The sequence below is a fragment of the Oncorhynchus masou genome, chromosome 9, assembly GCF_036934945.1.
Source record: "Oncorhynchus masou masou isolate Uvic2021 chromosome 9, UVic_Omas_1.1, whole genome shotgun sequence".
Taxonomy (NCBI): Eukaryota; Metazoa; Chordata; class Actinopteri; order Salmoniformes; family Salmonidae; genus Oncorhynchus; species Oncorhynchus masou.
The window spans coordinates 61,891,086-61,912,151 of NC_088220.1; the positions used below are offsets into that span (position 1 = coordinate 61,891,086).

The following is a 21,066-nucleotide window of genomic DNA, read 5'->3' on the forward strand; positions in this document are numbered from 1 at the left end:
ACACACACACACACAGACAAATACACACACACACACACACACACACAGACAAATACACACACACACACACAGACAAATACACACACACACACAAACACACACACACACACAGACACACACACAGACAAACACACACACAGACACACAGACAAACACACACACACACAGACAAACACAGACACACACACACACACACAGACAAACACACACACACACACAGACAAACACACACACACAGACACACACACACACACACACACACACACACACAGACAAACACACACACACACAGACAAACACACACACACACACACAGACAAACACACACACACAGACAAACACACACACACACACACACACAGACAAACACACACACACAGACAAACACACACACACACACAGACAAATACACACACACACACACAGACAAACACACACACACACAGACAAACACACACACACACAGACAGACACACAGACAGACACACACAGACACAAACCCCATTACCCTTGCCTTTGATCAAATGCTCCTTTTGAAGACTTGAAGAACTTGGTGCTTAGGAGCAGAGCTGGTTCAGGTAGAATGGTTCTCCTGACATCAATTAAAGTGGCACACTTTATGTTCTGTGAACAAAAGCAGCCAAATGTGAGTCTGACATTTAAGACTGCTCTGCGCTATGTGCTGAGATGAGCCTGCACAGGGGAACGCGAACTGTTGGAGTTCTGAAACAGGGAAGGGCATGTTCTGAGACATGTAATTACTTTTATATCTGTGTGCACACTACATGTCCAAAACTATGTGGACACCTGCTTGTTGAACATCTTATTCCAAAATCATGGGCATTAATATAGATTTGGTCCCCCCTTTGCTGCTATATCAGCCTCCACACTTCTAGGAAGGCTTTCCACTAGGTGTTGGAACATTGCTGCGGGGACTTGCTTCCATTCAGCCACGAGCATTAGTGAGGTCGGGCACTGATGTTGGGTTATTAGGCCTAGGTTGCAGTCAGCATTCTAATTAATCCCAAAGGTGTTCGATGGGGTTGAGGTCAGGGTTCTGTGCAGGCCAGTCAAGTTCTTCCACACTGATTTTTACAAACCATTTCTGCATGGACTTCGCTTTGTGCACAGGGACATTATCATGCTGAAACAGGAAAGGGCCTTCCCCGAACTTATGCCACAAAGTTGGAAGCACAGAATAGTCTAGAATGTTATTGTATGCTGTAGCATTATGATTTCCCTTCACTGGGACTAAGGGGCCTAGCCCAAACCATGGAAAACAGTCCCAGACCATAATTCCTCCTCCACCAAACTTTACAGTTGGTGCACTGCATTCGGGCTGGTAGCGCCAAACTCAGATTTCTGTCCGACTGCCAGCGTGATTCGTCACTCCAGAAAACAGGTTTCCACTGGTCCAGAGTCCATTGGCGGCGCGCTTTACGCCACTCCAGCCAACGCTTGGCATTGCGCATGGTGCTCTTAGGCTTGTGTGCGACTGCTCGGCAATATCATGGTTCTCCTAACGAACAGTTAATGTGCTGACTTTGCTTACAGAGGCAGTTTGGAGCTCTGTAGTGTGTTGCAACCGAGGACAGACCATTTCTACACCCTATGCACTTTGCGGCTGAGCCGTGGTTGCTCCTAGACCTTCACACTTCACAATAACAGCATTTGCAGTTGACCTGGCCAGCTTTAGCAGGAAGAAATTTGATGAACTGACTTGTTGGAAAGGTGGCATCCTATGACTGTGCCACATTGAAAGTCATTGCTCTCTTAAGTATGGGCCATTTTTCTGCCAATGTTTGTCTATATGGATATTGCATTGCTATGTGCTCGATTTTATACACCTGTCAGCAACAGATGGGTCTGAAATAGACAAGTTCACTCATTTGAAGGGGTGTCTACATACTTTTGTATGTATAGTATATAATATCCCACCCATACATTTGGCGACGCTTTGTTTGCCTAGTGCCCAAGAAATAATTAGTTAGTGCTGAAGACCAAAAATATCCAATTCACTCATGCTTAGCTGCCGAAGATAGATATTTGATTTTAAAATAAGAAATTGATGGTTGTTTTAGTATGGGAAAATTACAGTTTATACTGCACCACAGACCATGTAGAAATGGAACAATTGATTGTAAGTGCACATTTTGGTCTATAATCAAATATTGCCCTCAGCTGTAAGGTTCCCTCAGTGCAAGTTTCTGCTATTGTGTTCAGAATCTCTCTTATATGGAAGCAGAGTGTAATTGAACCTCTGAAGTGTAGGCATGTGCCCTGCTCTGGAGATACATTGTCTGATAACTATTTTATTGGTAGTCCATTTCCTCTGATTTTAAGGTGGTATTTATCAAAGGATGTGGTATAAAAATAAATGTAATTCAGAAGGCTGCTGGCTGCATATAGCCCTCACAAAGAAAGGATTAAGGGTTGACGTCCCGCAAGTGAAGACTGCTAATGGTTCTGTATTGGTATTTTTCTGTGGCAATTGGAGCTAATCGTGTTCTTGTTCTCCCTGTGTCCTTCCAGTCTAAGAAGAGTGGTAAGCCCGGCCCTTTCCTGCTGTCTGGCTCCAGAGACAAGACCATCAAGATGTGGGATGTCAGCATTGGAATGTGCCTTATGACACTGGTGAGTGGACCATCAATCTTAGACGCAATAGATGGTAATTTTGATTCATGCAGTTTTTATTTGTAAAATGTCCACATTTTATGTTGTTGAATCCAGTACTCACGTGACATGAATTGAACCCTAGTCTTGAACCCTAGTCTTAACTGAACGCTCTGTCCCAGGTTGACTGGTTTTCTGAACTAAGCATAGTCCTGGACTAAAAAGCTAGGGAAACTGACCATAGATTTTGTATTAACAATTCTAACCAAATGCTTTTGTCCCAGGTTGGCCATGATAACTGGGTGCGCGGGATGCTTGTCCACCCTGGAGGCAAGTTCATATTGAGCTGTGCTGACGACAAGACCTTAAGGATCTGGGACTACAAGAACAAGCGCTGCATGAAGACCCTGAGTGCCCATGAACATTTTGTTACCTCTCTGGGTAAGCCGCTCTCAATCTTTTCTTTTACAGTCAACGTCCGTTACAGCTGTGTCTTGTTCAGTACGGCACACGGTAGCAAAATGTTAGTGCTGGGCGATTAACTGAAATTTCAGGTGTTTTAACCTAACTAATTCCATTTAGTTTTCTTTCTATGCGCTCAATGCGCACATCGCACAGTTTCTCTAGAGATCAATCAGATCCAGCCTGAACTGTGTTTTGTAGTAGGAGTTAGTTTCCAACTGGCCAATATTCTACTTAGTTTAATGCATAAAACATGGTCATTGACTACAATGACCATAATCCATTGCGCATTTACTTGTCCTTTCTGTTTCTACACTGCTCAAAAAAATAAAGGGAACACAATGTAACTCCAAGTCAATCACACTTCTGTGACATGAAACTGTCCACTTAGGATGCAACACTGATTGACAATAAATTTCACATGCTGTTGTGCAAATGGAATAGACAACAGGTGGAAATTATAGGCAATGAGCAAGACACCCCCAATAAAGGAGTGGTTCTGCAGGTGGGGACCACAGACCACTTCTCAGTTCCTATGCTTCCTGGCTGATGTTTTGGTCACTTGAGTCTACAACCCACACAAGTGGCTCAGGTAGTGCAGCTCATCCAGGATGGCACATCAATGTGAGCTGTGGCAAGAAGGTTTGCTGTGTGTCTCAGCATAGTGTCCAGAGCATGGAGGCGCTACCAGGAGATGTGGAGGAGGCCGTAGTTGGTCAACAACCCAGCAGCAGGACCGCTCTCTCCGCCTTTGCGCAAGGAGGAGCAGGAGGAGCACTGCCAGAGCCATGCAAAATGACCTCCTGCAGGCCACAAATGTGCATGTGACTGCTCAAACGGTCAGAAACAGACTCCATGAGCGTGGTATGAGGGTCCGACGTCCACAGATGGGGGTTGTGCTTACAGCCAAACACCGTGGAGGACGTTGGCATTTGCCAGAGAACACCAAGATTGGCAAATTCGCCACTGGCGCCCTGTGCTCGTCACAGATGAAAGCAGGTTCACACTGAGCACGTGACAGAGTCTTGAGATGCCGTGGAGAACGTTCTGCTGCCTGCAACATCCTCCAGCATGACCGGTTTGACGGTGGGTCAGTCATGGTGTGGGGTGGCATTTCTTTGGGGGGCCGCACAGCCCTCCATGTGCTCGCCAGAGGTAGCCTGACTGCCATTAGGTACCGAGATGAGATCCTCAGACCCCTTGTGAGACCATATGCTGGTGCGGTTGGTCCTGGGTTCCTCCTAATGCAAGACAATGCTCGACCTCATGTGGCTGGAGTGTGTCAGCAGTTCCTGCAAGAGGAAGGCATTGATGCTATGGACTGGCCTGCCCATTCCCCAGACCTGAATCCAATTGAGCACATCTCGGACATCATGTCTCGCTCCATCCACCAATGCCACGTTGCACCACAGACTGTCCAGGAGTTAGCGGATGCTTTAGTCCAGGTCTGGGAGGGGAGCCCATCCGCCACCTCATCAGGAGCATGCCCAGGCGTTGTAGGGAGGTCATACAGTCACGTGGAGGCCACACACACTACTGAGCCTCATTTTGACTTGTTTTAAGGACATTACATCAAAGTTGGATCAGCCTGTAGTGTGGTTTTACACTTTAATTTTGTGTGTGACTCCAAATCCAGACCTCCATGGGTTGATAAATTTGATTTCCGTTGGTAATTTTTGCGTGATTTTTATGGTCAGCACATTCAACTATGTAAAGAAAAAAGTATTTAATAACAATATTTCATTCATTCAGGTCTAGGATGTTATTTTACTGTTCCCTTCATTTTTTTTGAGCAGTGTGTGTATATATATCTATCCATCTATCCATACAGTGGGGCAAAAAAGTATTTAGTCAGCCACCAATTGTGCAAGTTCTCCCACTTAAAAAGATGAGAGGCCTGTAATTTTCATCATAGGTACACTTCAACTATGACAGACAAAATGAGGGGAAAAAATCCAGAAAATCACATTGTAGGATTTTTTTATGAATTTATTTGCAAATTATGGTGTAAAAAGTATTTGGTCACCTACAAACAAGCAAGATTTCTGGCTCTCACAGACCTGTAACTTCTTCTTTAAGAGGCTCCTCTGTCCTCCACTCGTTACCTGTTTGAACTTGTTATCAGTATAAAAGACACCTGTCCACAACCTCAAACAGTCACACTCCAAACTCCACTATGGCCAAGACCAAAGAGCTGTCAAAGGACACCAGAAACAAAATTGTAGACCTGCACCAGGCTGGGAAGACTGAATCTGCAATAGGTAAGCAGCTTGGTTTGAAGAAATCACCTGTGGGAGCAATTATTAGGAAATGGAAGACATACAAGACCACTGATATTCTCCCTCGATCTGGGGCTCCACGCAAGATCTCACCCCGTGGGGTCAAAATGATCACAAGAACGGTGAGCAAAAATCCCAGAACCACACGGGGGGACCTAGTGAATGACCTGCAAAGAGCTGGGACCAAAGTAACAAAGCCTACCATCAGTAACACACTACGCCGCCATGGACTCAAATCCTGCAGTGCCAGACGTGTCCCCCTACTTAAGCCAGTACATGTCCAGGCCCGTCTGAAGTTTGCTAGAGAGCATTTGGATGATCCAGAAGAAGATTGGGAGAATGTCATATGTTCAGATGAAACCAAAATATAACTTTTCGGTGGAAAAACTAAACTCGTCGTGTTTGGAGGACAAAGAATGCTGAGTTGCATCCAAAGAACACCATACCTACTTTGAAGCATGGGGTCGGAAACATCATGCTCTGGGGCTGTTTTTCTGCAAAGAGATCAGGACGACTGATTCGTGTAAAGGAAAGAATGAATGGGGCCATGTATTGTGAGATTTTGAGTGAAAACCTCCCATCAGCAAGGGCATTGAAGATTAAACGTGGCTGGGTCTTTCAGCATGACAATGATCCCAAACACACCGCCCGGGCAACGAAGGAGTGGCTGCGTAAAAAGCATTTCAAGGTCCTGGAGTGGCCTAGCCGGTCTCCAGATCTCAACCCCATAGAAAATCTTTGGAGGGAGTTGAAAGTCTGTGTTGCCCAGCAACAGCCCCAAAACATCACTGCTCTAGAGAAGAGATCTGCATGAAGGAATGGGCCAAAATACCAGCAAGTGTGTGGAAACCTTGTGAAGACTTACAGAAAACGTTTGACCTCTGTCATTGCTAACAAAGGGTATATAACAAAGTATTGATAAACTTTTGTTATTGACCAAATACTTCTTTTACACCATAATTTGCAAATAAATTCATTAAAAATCCTACAATGTGATTTTCTGGATTTTTTTACTCATTTTGTCTGTCATAGTTGAAGTGTACCTATGATGAAAATTACAGGCCTCATCTTTTTAAGTGGGAGAACTTGCACAATTGGTGGCTGACTAAATACTTTTTTGCCCCACTGTGTATCTATATATTCAGGTCATAATGTTAAATGGAATATAGGTTTGTGATGAATAATCTCTATCTACTCTTCCTTTGTACTAATGCCCTTTCTCCTCTCCTCTCAGATTTCCACAAGAATGCTCCGTACGTCGTCACCGGAAGCGTAGATCAAACAGTTAAAGTGTGGGAGTGTCGCTGATCCGATCAGACCTGAGCAGATCAGACCACCACCACCCCCTCTCCTCCCACTCCACCCCCTCTAGGCCTCTTTCCACCCCCCTGCACCCCACCTCACCTCCCACAGTCTCCTTCATCTCCTCTGGCTACACACACACACCATGGTTAATAACTTATCCTGTCATAACGCTCTCTGGTCCAATAACTATGGTCCTTTTTTGTACATTATTCTGGATGTAGATTGAGCTATTAAATGTTGCACAGCAAAAAAAGTATTGCATGGTGACGATGAATACAAAATTGTATACTGTAAATTTACATGATAACGTTGTCTAGAAGTACCGTAGGTTTAACATGGGTGGGGCTGTCTGTCACATGCAGCCTTACCTACCTACTTACTGAAGGCAGATGTTTCTTTGTGTGTGTCACAAATGGCTCCTTATGTGGTGCTATTACTGATAACCAGGGCCCTTGTGCCCTGGTAAAAAAGTAGTGCTCTATACAGGGAATAGGGTGCCATTTGGGATACACGCTTTGACTGGGTGTAAAATGTAGGGCACTAAAACCGATAATTTAAAACGCGTTTCTTTACATGTCAGATTTCTTTTTGTCTGCCTATTTTATTTTTATAATTTCTTTTTCTCTCCTTTTCACTGTTGTAGTCTCTGTTGGTGATTTTTTTTGAGGGGGTGGGGAAACGACAAAAGGAAAAGTATAATCCCTTGATGCCGGAGGATATGAGATTGTTGGTTTGGGGGGGGGGGGGGGTTATTGGAATAATCTGTAGCTTTGTAACTTCACTTCTGAAGTGTGCATACCATTTCTCTTCATGTGAAACTAGTGAATATATTAATTGCTGCATATACAAATGTTTCAAACTGTATCTTTGGACAGCTGGGGGTTGAGAATACAAAACAGCTTTTTACTCTTGTCATGACGCGTACTAAACTTAGTAGAAAAACTTAGAATTATCCTATACAATAAATGTGTTCTGCTTCACTTTTATTGAATCGGATAACATTTCTGTTTTGGCATCTCAATGAATTAACCTGGCTATGTTGTGCAGATGGTGCCCTTATTTCCGTTGGTTAGCATTTAGGCTAAACTCAGTGGACTGTAAGCCTAAATGCCAACCTGAAAGCTATGTGAGCCGATAGCGTGAGGTTACTCCTCCCTGATAAGCTGCCCCCTGTCTGTTCGCCCCGGTACTGGGCCTTACGGTTGGCCGCAACTGATAAGGCAAGCTTCTCAGCTTTTCTCTAGCACTTGGCCCTTTAGCAGCAGACATCAGGGATCACCTCTTAATTTCAATTCACTTGAAAATAATCTTTAGGTGTCTCCCTCCCTCTGTAAGATGGCTCATTGACATCCCAAGTCTAACCTGAGTGATTTTCCATTGGACTCAACTGAACTCTCCCTTTTTCTAACCATTTGACAAATCTGGTGTCTGCTGGATTTTGTCTGTTATACTATAGGAATCATGTAAGTGATTTGATGCTCAGTTGGCCATTGTCTTGTGCTGCTTGTGTCTATGGGCTGTGTAAATTAGGGAGGGTAAGCTTAAGCCTTAGTTCTGGATGAAATATGCAAGTTTCGAATGAGTCGGAATGACATAGCTTGACAAAGGAGTCAGTTGCCCCTCAGGTATGTTTTGGGATGTGCAAAGGATCTCTCCGGGGGGGGGGGGGGGGGAATAATTGAGAGGTAATAAAGCTGTTTCTGTGGGGGGCAAAATACATGTAATTTTACTGAGCTGTAGGGAAGTGTCAATCTGTTTCCACCAAACTGACTGGTGAACTGTTGGGGTGATTCATTCAATTGATGATGAAATAAAATGCTAGTAGTAGACATGCTAATGAATGCTTGTGTTCGTTGTACAGTAGAGCGGTCTGATGGTAGTTCTTGTAAAGGGATCGTAACCCCTAAGCCTACTTAAAGCAGCTCCCTTCCCACAGACCGGCCTTGGCTTTGGTCTTGGGCGAGGCTTCCTAGGCTGTGTTTGTGCCCAGAAGAGTGCTTAGATTCCCAGTAAAGAGCTCTCGAGGTGAAATTCCACAGGCCGACTAACACATTGCAGTTGTCTCCTGGGTGGCAGGCAGATCTTTATCATATTCTGTTCATTTTATGAGCTTGGAGGCTGAACAAAATGAAAACCAAATCCCTCCATTTCCCTTAAAAATATAAAAATCTTGCTGCTGCTTATGCTGCAGCAGGTGAGGGAAAATCCTATTGTCTGGCACATCCCTGCTTTTCTTTAGATCTTTGGTCCTTTGTCGGACTGATGATCGAAGATGTAAGAATTTAAAAAATACTTAATAAAATGCATAAACAATTTTTTTTATCAGCCTTTTTCCATTGATGCATTTCTATAATAAAGAATTCCACTTGCTTAACTGATCTTATCTTAAGCTTCTTTGCTGAATATCTTCCTGTTCCTCTTCCTGTGTGTGTTTGTTTGGATGTAGCTAGCTGCTGACCTCTGAACCCTCAGTGGCTAGTTTGACCTGTCGACAATAGAACTGCTGCATGTACCCCTGTTGTACCAGGGGCTTAGCTGTCTGGTTTGGTGGGCCTTTCTGGTTCAAGTGCTGTGATGTAAGCCACTGAACACTCAGGCCGAGTCTGAAATGGCACCCTAATTCCCTAAAAAGTAGTGTATTTCAGACGCAGACTCAATCAGCCACAGGCCACCCCGCTAAACTGCCAAATGCTAATTAGTCCACTTGGCAAACGATATACTGTTAAAAGAGCGAGAAGTAGGATAAGATAACTCCATCTCTTATGAGAAAGAATTATATCCCTCCTGTCTCTTACCAGTAAGCAGGTGTGTGGTTTCTATGTATACTGTGTATTTTGCATATTGACTTTTCAAAGACACTAGACACAGACTCTACCAGACAGGTCGGCTCAAGCTGGCATGATGTCTGCAGACAGACTGCTCTGTACTTAATGTGGTTGTTTGTTGCTGTTAGGAGGACAGGTCTGTAAATTAATGAACTGGCTCCTTCCTCTATATGTGATGGGATTGCGGCAGACTAAAGATTTTCTAAGAGAAAATAATCTTCTCATTGAGAGAATACCACTTTTGCCTCCTCTGGACTAGAGGCTTCCATGCATTTAGTCAGACCCAGACTGGTCTTTCTCCAAGCTGCTTTCTGTCAGCCAGTGGGAGACTTTGATTGGAGAGTCGGCGTGCGTTACTCCATACACCAGCAATCGATAGGAAAATTGGACATGGTGGTGCTGATGCACCATAAAACGTGTTTTAGCTGAAGCCCAAAAAAATGTATCTCGTAGGACATTCTGGTGTAGCTTCAGCATTCAGATGTCCTGATCTGTTCTGTTCTCGATGCTAGACTGTTAGCTTCCTGGTTTAAGCCGATTTATCTCTTTGATTGGCTAAATTCAGAATTATAATATCGGTATCCTTGGGTGTTAATTCTAAACCAGGCCTGAAGTGAACCTAAATGGATATTAGATTTGACTCTTGTTGTTGAAACTATTTCCCTTTCTTGGATAAGAAAGGTCTATAAACAAATTGTCGGGAGGGAGAATGTGTCTTCTTGTAATATAGTTATCATCGAATGAAAGCTTCATATAACTGTGCTGTTGTACCTACCCTGTGAAAATAAATCACTTTTTGCCATTTGCAGGTCCCAAGCAATCCCTATGCTGCACTGGCTAGGTGGATCAGAGGGACTGGCAGACAAGCTTTTCACTGTCTGTTGGTCCTTTCCCCCAGTCTCAAGTCCATCTGTCTGCTATGATCTGCCTTGTGAATAGATTGAGGGCTTCAGACTTCTTCACACCTTTAACAGGATTTATTGTTTTGCTTTCATGGTCTTTCTCACGTTCAGCAAAATTGTTAACATCTGGATGTCATTATTGTTTGCAACATTAAACAAATATCTGTGACTGTTGTCCTTTTATTGGGTTGGAGGGGAGGGGGGGTTCTCAAAGAACATGCACAGCTTGCCATATTACATGTCTAACAAGTTCACACAGGAATTTACTGATTTTAAGCTAAAGGTTTCATTGATGGCTTGTCTAAACATTTCATGATTTTCTTCAGTGAATGCATGGTGTGTTTTTTTTCTTAGGTCAATAATGAGAAAGACTAGGGCTATTGACATTAATCATTAAATGTTCATAATTACATTGTATACTGTGTATATGAAGTATTAATATAATGGGAGGGATTCATTAACGTTCACAGCTGTGAGGTATGCCTGGCAATGATGGAAACCATACTTGGAACAGAATATTATTGACATTTTACATTAATATTGAAAAATAATAGGTGAAGCTTAAAATGCAGCTCTGGGAACAGATGAATCATGAGTAGTTTAGGCTATGACTGAAAAGTATATTTGCTCAAGCAATGGTTAATTTACTTGGATACATTTGAGCAAGTGTCAACATCTGTTGTACTGTAGCCCCTTTGCAATGTTTGACTGGGTGGGTGAGGTGTACAATTGCCATGTTGCCATCTGCTTTGGAATGAATTCAAGTTTAAGGAAGCACAATTTGAATGTGAATAATAGATCAATCAACCACACACTCAAGATCATTTATAAAATTGCTGCCTGAATACTACTGATGACACACATGGCCAAGAGTATGTGGACACCTGCTCTTCGAACATCTCATTCCAAAATCATGGGAATTAATATGGAGTTGGTTCCCCCTGCACTGTTATAACAGCCTCCATTCATCCGGGAAGGCTTTCCACTAGGTTTTGGAACATTGCTGCAGGGACTTGCTTCCGTTCAGCCACGAGCATTAGTGAGGTTGGGCCTGGCTCTCAGTTGGAGTTCCAGTTCATCCCAAAGGTGTTCGATGGAGATGAGGTCAGGACTCTGTGCAGGCCAGTCAAGATCTTCCACATCAATCTTGACCAACCATTTCTGTATTGACCTTGCTTTGTGCATGGAGGCATTGACATGATGAAACAGAAAAGTGCCTTCCCAAGCTGTTGTGCTTGTGTGCGGCTGCTCGTCCATGGAAACCCATTTCATGAAGCTCCTGGCTAACAGTTATTGTGCTGATATTGCTTCCAGAGGCAATTTGGAACTCTAGTGAGTGTTGTAACCGAGGACATAAGATTTTTACACTCTACACTTCAGCACTCAGCGATGCTGTTATATGAACTTGTGTGGGCTACCACTTCATGGCTGAGACATTGTTGCTCCTAGATGTTTCCAATTCACAATAACAGTACTTACAGTTTATTTGGGTAGCTCTAGTTGAAATTTGCCCGGGGCAGAAATTTGATGTGCTGACATGTTGGAAAGGTGGCGTCCTATGACGGTGCCACGTTGAAAGTCACAGAGCTTTCAGTATAGGCCATTCTACTGCCAATGTTTGTCTATGGGGATTGCATGGCTGTGTGCTCGATTTTATACACCTGTCACCAACGGGTGTGGCTGAAATAGCCAAATCCACTAATTTGGAGGGATGTCCACATACTTTCGTATGTAGCCTCAGCCTCTCAGACTTCAAAAGGTCTGTGCTATCTGGGATCCTACCCATTGAAGTTGAAATGTAACATGGTTAGGTAAGAAGTTAGATTATTGATTTAGGGTAGGGACGTCCCAAGGATCCTTGAAAGCACTGACACTTCAAAATGCGTCTTTGGTACTGTTTCAAAAATGCGCGGAATATTGACGTCACCAATGTCTCGGCGCAGAGTTGTGACTTCACCATTCCGGAAGAAACGCGGTCTAAACGTTTACGCAAGAAGTCTAACGTGAGGTCTCTGCTCGTGTGTGCAAGACAACTGTTGAAATTTTCAAACTTTTAGAATATATTCCGAGCGAATATTTCAGGTACTCAAATCACCAAAACAAGAGGTTAGCTAGCGTGTCTCGTTTAGAGAGGTCTAGCTAGCTATTTTGTTGACAGGCAACATGGATTTGAAATGTGCTTTAGCTAACGTTAGCTAGCTTGCAGTTTACTGATGAATGCCTGTTGTTTGCTAACAAGCTAGCTAATACCCACAGCGTTATCTTTGTATGCTTTTACACGCATCTACGTCAGTTAGCTAACTTGTGAGCATTCCAACCCTTTGACGAGTTACTGGTGTAAATACAGCTGTGTCCTTCCTCCACAGTGAAGTGAGAATGTCACTGAACAAATCAATGCACCCACGGAACCGCTACAAAGACAAGCCTCCGGATTTTGCCTACTTGGCCTCCAAGTATCCAGACTTCGAGCAGCATGTCCACACCAACCTGGCAGGCAGAGCTATGTGAGTACAGGGGCGTGTTCATTAGCTACTGACATCGTTGACCGTTTAAGAACCAAACGGAAGCAAACGGCAACACGATAATTCTATTTGACAAATGCAGATAGGTCCGTTGCGGTTGTATCCATTTAAAAAACGTTTTTCAACAAAAACGGCGTAATGAATACGCCCCAGTACATATGCTGTAGGCCAGTGGTTCCCAACTCCGGTCCTCGAATATATATTTATTTATTTAACCTTTTTATTTAATACCCCATCAACAGCCCCTGACAAACACACCGTGATAAGTTAACTATTCAACTAATCATCAGGCCATCAATGAGTTGAATCTGGGATGTTTGTCAGGGGCAACAACCAAAATGTGCTGTTGGAGGTACTCGACTAGAGTTGGGAACCACTGCTGTAGGCTGTTGACAAGTTATCTACGACTGAGTGCCATTTTGTGCCACTATTGATTTTGTCACACCAGTAAAACCCATTTGTGTGGCAGGATGATTCTTTTTTTTGTCCTTGAGTGAAAAGTGCTGCCAACTTCCCAGCATCTTCTCTCATTACTGTAGCTTTCTCACCTGTGTGTGTGTGTGTGTGTGTCCTCACTATGTTAGCTGAACTCCCAGTAGGAGGTTCAGAGACATAGCAGGAGAGAGGCATCAAAGACTCTTTGATTTTCCTCTCATCCTTTTTTATGGTGTTGCAGTGTTTTTCTCCCTTCCTCTTTTGGGGGGGAATGGGGTCTCTGGATTTGGGCAGGGATCAATCAATGCCTCTGCAGGGACACATCTCCCAGTGTCCGTCCCATTGAGCTGACCGTTATGATTGGATGTCTGAGTGCTAGAGTGTTGGGAGCTGATGGGGTATGGGGAGGAGGTGAGGTGACTTTAGGTGTCCACTGTTCAGTTTTTAGACGGGATGCACTTAACGGGCGTCATTGCTGATGACCATGATGATTAGTAACATGGCCATGTTGGTGCTATCGTTAAGTTAGACATTACCCATAGACACTAGCTTCCCTGATCTCTATTGGAGCAGGGTTTAGGAAAATGCCTGTGGTTGCCTGTGAGGTTCATCAGATACAGAGGAAGAAAAATGATGACTCATGATTAATGTATGCACTTCAGACAGAATCTCAGCTCTGATGGGGAGGAGTGGGAAGTTGTGAACCAGGGCTGGAGAGGGACTGGGAGCTGCAGAGTGGGGGGTTATGGGACACAGAGCCTGGGGAGGGAGGAAGGCAGTTTCAATTCTCCCTGAGCCACTAACTGGAAGACAGGGTCTGCCAGCCAGTAATTGGGACACACACACAGGGATATGAAATATGTAGAGAGAGTAGGAGAAAGAGAGGTGGGGATGGAAGTAGTGGGAGGGAAGGGACACGTAGCGAATGAGCGAGAGGGAGCCTAGATGGATGTGGAGATGCAGAGAGCTTTGGTGCTGCTTTCTATCTCCCTGAGTTGCTTTTCAGATCACATTTCTACTGTCAAGATTGTCATGACTGTTCTTCACAGCACAAAGGCTTGAGAGAGATTTCTCTCACAGAACTGACAAGGGGGAAGATTGTGTGATTGTGAGTCCTGAGTCCTGTCACATATCATCACATCGTGGTGTGCTTTTGTGTGATTTACCCCCTCCTGGTTGTGGGAAAAACAAACATGCTGGCTGCTGAAGTCAAGACAGTCAGGGGTTGGAACTGAAATAATTGTCCAATCTTAACAGAACCATTATTTTGTTACGTTCCACTGTTCCGACCAGCAAAATGAAGTTCTGAACCTGTTTGAACCAACAACAAAAAACAAATGGTTTATATCATTCCTTTCTGTTCATTTTTAAACCTTTGAAATCAACAACAAAAAAATGTGTTAGATTACATTACCAGTCAGTGCAGGGAAGCTTTTTACATGCATTGGACAGGCGAGTGTAGGGCATGAGATGCAACAGAAATGTTGCTTGGCGAGAGAGGGTGAAGGACGAGGCTTGCTTTGAGGCTCTGGGTATCTTGTTATGGCATGCATGATCTGAATTAGGCCCACAGAATCATACCTATAGAGGAGTGGCTTCTATTGAGGAACTTTGAATGTCTTTGAACTTTAGAGTTGGCTTAACGTTGGAGCAGCTAGCTAGCTAAAAAGCTTGTGTGTGTGTGCAAAGCGGCACCAGACTATGCTTTGGAGGGGGAGGGGCAGGTTGCATCTGTGTGAACACACTGGCAAAAGCTTTTCAGCTGGCAGGCACACGCTGTAATAAGTTTCTGAGTGACAGTGAGAACTTTTCATAGGTGCTTTGTTGCACCTGGAACATAAAAAAGCATTACTAACCGGTTCCCATGCTTTTAAAATAACAGTTCTGTTCTGGGACAGTATCGATCACCTTTGTTCTGATTCTGTTGCAAAAAAAAAACTGAATTTGATTTGGAACAGAGGTGTGTGTGTGTGTGTGTGTTTTTGTATGAGAAACCAATTTCAATCATTTCTTTTAATTTACAAGACTAAATAAAGTATTGCATCAAGAAGCTTGGAGGCGCGATTGAAAGACGTCCTGGTCGACCAGTATTGCCTTCACTTGTGTCTGCAGGAGAGGTTATTATGGCTGGATAGGCAGCCAGGTGCAGTAGCGCGAAAGACCTGACAGCTGAGCAGGAGAACAAAGAAAGAGAGGGAGGCTGTTGGGATAATTTTGTTTTTGACATCCACGCAACTGCGAGGCATCGTTACACATCGAGCTGACAGAGCCAAATAAAGCACATCTCTCTTGTCTCTGTCCTTTCCTTCATCTCTGCTTCTTTTTTCTCTGCCTTTATTTCTGTCTTGCTCACGCTCTTCCTTCATCCCCCCCTCTCCTCTATTTTTCTCTATCTATCTACTGACTGTGCGGTCTCTGTTTGATGGTAGAGGATGAAAAGTGTCCTGTGTAGCCGGCCTCTCTTTTGATTCCTTCTAATGACAGACTGAAGGCCCAAACTGCCCCTGGACTAGCCTGTCCAGCACCACCCCAATTAGTTGGTGGATACCCCCCCCATGCTCTTGTGTATACCATACCCCTCTCGTTTGTACGCTGGAAATGATCCAGCCTCGTCTTTGTGTTGAAATTGACAACCGTCTGCTCAGTGTGAAAATTACATTGTGTAAATGCAAATGAATGCATGCAGACATGCCGATGTCACCACCAGGTGCAAGCATCTACTGTATGAGTGAAAATATATTGGCGTGGGCTGTGGGTATTTTCATTGTGAATGTGCAGAGTGTGTGTGAGCTAGTTAGTTTATCAGTTGTCTGGCGTGGCTGTTACGTGACTGTGTGGGTGAGCAGTGAGGCAGAGGAGAGCTGTTTAAAGGTGCTTGATGTCCATCTGCAGCAGCCAGGTGGTAATTACAGAAGAGAGAATCATTACTATACAGTACATGACTCGCTGACAGAAGGATAGACAGAAAGAGCTCCATTACCATACGTGACTCACTGATGGACAGAATGACCGACTGAGAGGGAGACAACACAACCTTTCTCTAGAGTTTGCTCACTATCAGACCTGCGTCGGTTAAAATATTATTTGTTTTCTTTCAAATATTTCAGCAGCGCTTGATTGAGCTTGCCTGGTGCAATGGAACAAATGCAGTAGTCCCAAAAGTGCAAGATCCGTAAACTGAACACAGACCTACCAGTGAGACAAGTCTTCATCCTGAATATCCCTACAATCCAGCACTGACGTCTCCCTGCAGCTCTTACACTAGTGTGAACACAATTTAAAGCTTCAAGGGAACTTCAAGATTTGTCCACTGCTTGGCAAATCTTGTCTATGGATATTTTCCTCTTTGCTAGTGATTCAGGATCCCCTTCTGCCACCAGGCAAGTGGTTGGATTAGCATACTTCTGTATTTGTGGTGTATTAATCTGGTAAGTAAGTAGTCTTAGTTGAGTACTTGAGCAGCCATTGATTCAGTGGATCAGAGTTATCTTGGGGAGACGACCAATCCCTCTAGGAGATGAATAAACCAGTCTCCTCTCACTCACTGAGCCCCACTGGAGCTGGCGGAGACTGAAAGATAGAGGAGAGGTATGTGATTGAGAGAAGTTTAACGAGAGGGATGAGAGAGAATTAGCCTTTAGAATTGAAAGTAAGATATATTTGCGGGGGTTCTCGCCAAGGAGGGAGAGAGATGTAAGAGATGGAGAGAGCGAGAACTCAATGGCAGAGAGGTGGGATTAGGAAGCATGAACCAGAGAGATGACCCAGCCCAGGTGTTCCATCGCGGCTGTCTCTGGCTGGCTGACGACCCATGATGCCACGGCAGGGCATAAAAAATTCAACACTCTGGGTGACATTTCATTTGGCTGTCATCGTTTTTGGGGGTGCAGATATTACCAGCAGAGAAACCATCCCTGGTGGGTGGAGTTTTTTTCCAGTCTTCCTTTAATAAATGGAACTTTCCATCTCAGTGGTTTCCTTCCTGGTGCTCTGCTTGCATTGTTACCGTCGTAGAAGGCAGGAGGAGGTGGTGAAGGGAGAGATATGGATCAGTCTGAAAACGAGTCCCCTGGCTAGACCATATACAGTGCCTTTAGAAAGTATTCACACCCCTTTACTTTCTACACATTTTGTTACAGCCTGAATTTAAAATATATTCAATTGAGATGTGTGTAGATTAGTGACACAAATACCCCATAATGTCGAAATGGAATTTGAAAATCTATGGCAAGACTGTCAATCATTGCTAGACATACATTTTCCAATCAAGTTGTTTTATGAATAATAAGCTTTTTTTTCAATTCAGATGTGCAAAGCTTACCCCAAAAGACTCAGTTGGAATTGCAGCTCGGGTGTGAATACTTATGCAAATTCGATATTTCTGTATTTAATTTTCAATAAATTAAGCAAACATTTCTTAACGTGTTTTCACTTTGTCGTTAAGGGGTAGTGTGTGTAGATGTGTGAGAAATTATATAATTTGAATTCAGGCTGTAACAACACTGTGGTATGTCAAGGGGTATGAATACTTTCTGAAGGCACTGTACATCTTTTGTGTATGCTAAGCTTGCAGATCTGAAGGCACTAGATAGGTAGCTTATATTGTGGAAGTGGGCTAAATCACCTCAATCTCCCTGATTGGTTGACTGGGTTTCTGATTACGGCCAACTGATTACCAGGACCATTCTGATTGCTTCGCTTGTTAACCAATGAGAGCCCCTGATCAGCATGGACTTTGATTCGGGCTGAGCTCTTTACTGAGGATAACTGTGGCTTCTTTGAATTGCTTCTCCTTTGCATTTAACTTAGTGGCACTAAAAAAAAAATGTTTTATACCTGATGAGCTCTTCTACATAAGTTCCTTCTTCATTTAAAGTGGAGCTCTCCTAAGTCTTGGCTTCACCTCTGCGTCAGGAACAATCAATACATGTTGTGTTCAGTGCAGTGAACAATAACCTGATGTGGGAAATGGAGCTGCTAATCTGCCAAAAAATTATCCCGTGCATTCAGAATTAAAATGAGTTTGACCTGAAGGTCACCTCTCCATCTCTATCTGTGCTGATGAAGGACTACGCCAGTGGAGGGGGGGAGACGTGGGGGCTTACTGTGCTTCTGGCTTCTTCAGCTGCAGCAGTTCCCTCGATAGAAATAGATTTGTTCATCTCACTGCACTAGGACTGTTCTCGTGCTCATCACAGTTTCACTTCTCTCATGAGGTCACATTCTTTTGTTCCATCTGCTGATATTTTGCTCTCACCCCCTTTCTAATTGCTGTACTCCCTCTGTCTTTCTCTTTGTCCTCTCACTATTGTATTTCCAAATGCAGAGGGAAACTGCTGAGTATGCCTCCGCCCAGGTAGTTTGGAGAACATAACTCCCTGTGTACTCACCCACCACAGCCCTCAACCCTCCTAACAACAGATCTCAACCTTCGTCCCCCTCACAACCTTACTCTGCTTTCATTAAGTCAGGTTCCCGTAGGCTTCTTACCGCCCTTATCATTCCACCTGAGTCCTCTACATCACCATCCCCCTCATTCACCTTATTCCTGTAGCACTTTAACACAGACAACATGAATTCTCTCATAAACGTGGTTTATACTGCCACTGGTTTGTCCCATGTCCCACACCGTCCATCGTCTGGCACACAAACGTCCACCCTACAATGTGCGTCTCGTACTCGTGCACGTTCACTCTTCTTCCGGTATCAGCCATATTGCTCCAGCGTGGCTGTATTTACGTGTGCTTTACTGCATGTGTGTGCCGGTGGTCCGGGATGGTTGCCATAGAGATCTGGCGTTGCAGTGCTCTGCAGTACATTCGCACGCGCACACACCCATTACGGTCTAAAAATAGAAGGCTGGGCAGGCAGGCTCTGAACGGCCTCGTTCTCTGCATATTGATCATCTGACTGCTTCTAAGAAGAGAAACTGTGAAACCTGACGACTACCATAGCCAATGCCTAGGATTTAGCTCAGTGGGCTAACACAGTCTTCGGGGACACAGGTTCGAACCCCAGTCTGTCACATTGTACTATATAAATTACACTTTCCCCCATAGGCACGTAGTCTAACTCATCCTCTCCCTATAGTCACGCTCTTCATCAGTGGAAGTCTCTCCTCTTTGCTGTAGCTGTGGTGAATAGGCTCTCCGTCTCGCCCCCCGAATCCAGCTAGGAGGTGCCAGACGCTCCTATCACCAGGAGGTGTCTTAATTGCTGTCTAGAGGTGTGAATGCAGCACACAGACTGGTTAATTACACACATCTTGCTCTATCTGTCCTACTCTCTGTCTCTCGAACCCCAAAATTATTTTGTGTTGTGTTTCTCAAACACAAACCGTGCTTTCAAGACAGTGGATATCATAAACAAATGTAGAGCGAGAGGTGTGTGGGTCTGTTTTAATGTTGGAAAATATGATTTCTATATCATTAGCGAAGAAGTGTAAATTGATAAGCTCATTTAATTTGTTGACGGGTCACATCGTGGTGGTTGACGTGTGATGAGCAGTAATGAGGGGGAATGGGGGAGATGGAGCACTGGGCTGCTCAGGAAGGGAAGGGGGGAATGTAGTCGAGGGGTGGTTTATGTGACATGGTGTCAGCCTGGAAGGGTGGTCTTTAGGAGAAGCAGTAGTGGCAGGGTGGTCTTTAGGAGAATCGGAAGGGTGGGGTAGAATTGATTCGCCATTTAATTTAGGGTTTCTTAGTTAGTGGCTCTTTTTGTGAGTTTACAATAAATGTGTTAATGTCTGGGTTTATGGTGTAGTTACTTGATTTTGTTTTACCTGTGTAGTTATGGTTTAGTTACTTTAGCATTGTAACTACATCTGTTGCCCCTCCCCCTCGTGCAGGCTGAACTTCAAGGAGCCAGAGGCGGTGCGAGCCCTGACCTGTACCCTGCTGAAGGAAGACTTTGGGCTGACCATAGACATCCCTCTGGAGCGTCTCATCCCCACTGTGCCTCTCAGACTCAACTACATCCACTGGGTGGAGGACCTGATCGGAGGCCAGGGGGAACCACGCAGGGGCATCGATATCGGTACAGTTCTGACCTCTGATAACCCCTACTAAATATAGCCCCTCTCCCTTGATCTCTTTGAAATTAACCATCCATCTTGTTTCAGCCATCATTGCTAGGATGCCTTTTTACCACCAGTCCTATGTCCTGTTTCTGTAGAGGAATAGATGGCTTTTATAAGGCCTGGCCCTTTAATCCCTCCACTGGTTCTTAGTAAATTAGACAGTTGGTTTCTCACCTGTCTATATAGATAGAGCACAAATATCCTCAATGCTAAATGGGATGAATAAACTCCCATTGGGGCGGCAGGTAGCCTAGTGGTTCGAGCGTTGGGCCAGTAACCGAAAGTTTGCTAGATCGAATCCCCGAGCTGACAAGGTACAAATCTGTCTTTCTGCCCCTGAACAAGGCAGTTAACCCACTAGGCCGTCGTTGAAATTAAGATTTTGTTCTTAACTGACTTGCCTAGTTAAATAAATCCCATATAAACATCACATCAGTAGTGGAGAGTGGTCAAGTTATTTCATGTTTGTTTGCTCAAGGGCTATTCCTCCAGCAGTAGCCAAACCGCTCTTCTTAACACCCGCCCGCTTAACCCGGAAGTCAGCGACACCAATGTGTCGGGGGAAACACTGTTCAACTGACAACCAAGGTCAGTCTGCGGGCACCCGTCCCCGCCACAAGGAGTCGTTAGAGCGCGATGAGC

At 44.3% G+C, this 21,066-nt stretch overlaps 2 protein-coding genes across 6 annotated transcripts in view; both read left to right on the forward strand.

The window, feature by feature from the left end:
- Nucleotides 1–10,555, forward strand: part of LOC135546400 (lissencephaly-1 homolog A) — a 105,142-nt gene extending 94,587 nt beyond the window's left edge. For all 5 annotated transcript variants that reach the window (XM_064974786.1, XM_064974785.1, XM_064974789.1 and 2 more), the window contains exons 9-11: nucleotides 2,533–2,634; nucleotides 2,898–3,054; nucleotides 6,589–10,555. In XM_064974786.1, the coding sequence (XP_064830858.1) occupies nucleotides 2,533–2,634; nucleotides 2,898–3,054; nucleotides 6,589–6,662 (333 nt within the window). In that variant the 3' untranslated portion in view covers nucleotides 6,663–10,555. The remainder of the gene's footprint in view (nucleotides 1–2,532; nucleotides 2,635–2,897; nucleotides 3,055–6,588) is intronic.
- A 1,806-nt stretch (nucleotides 10,556–12,361) lies between these two features.
- The window catches only part of LOC135546402 (RNA N6-adenosine-methyltransferase mettl16-like), a 35,496-nt gene continuing 26,791 nt past the window's right edge, over nucleotides 12,362–21,066 (forward strand). The window contains exons 1-3 of the mRNA XM_064974791.1: nucleotides 12,362–12,468; nucleotides 12,753–12,890; nucleotides 20,194–20,381. Of these exons, the coding sequence (XP_064830863.1) occupies nucleotides 12,763–12,890; nucleotides 20,194–20,381 (316 nt within the window). The 5' untranslated portion in view covers nucleotides 12,362–12,468; nucleotides 12,753–12,762. The remainder of the gene's footprint in view (nucleotides 12,469–12,752; nucleotides 12,891–20,193; nucleotides 20,382–21,066) is intronic.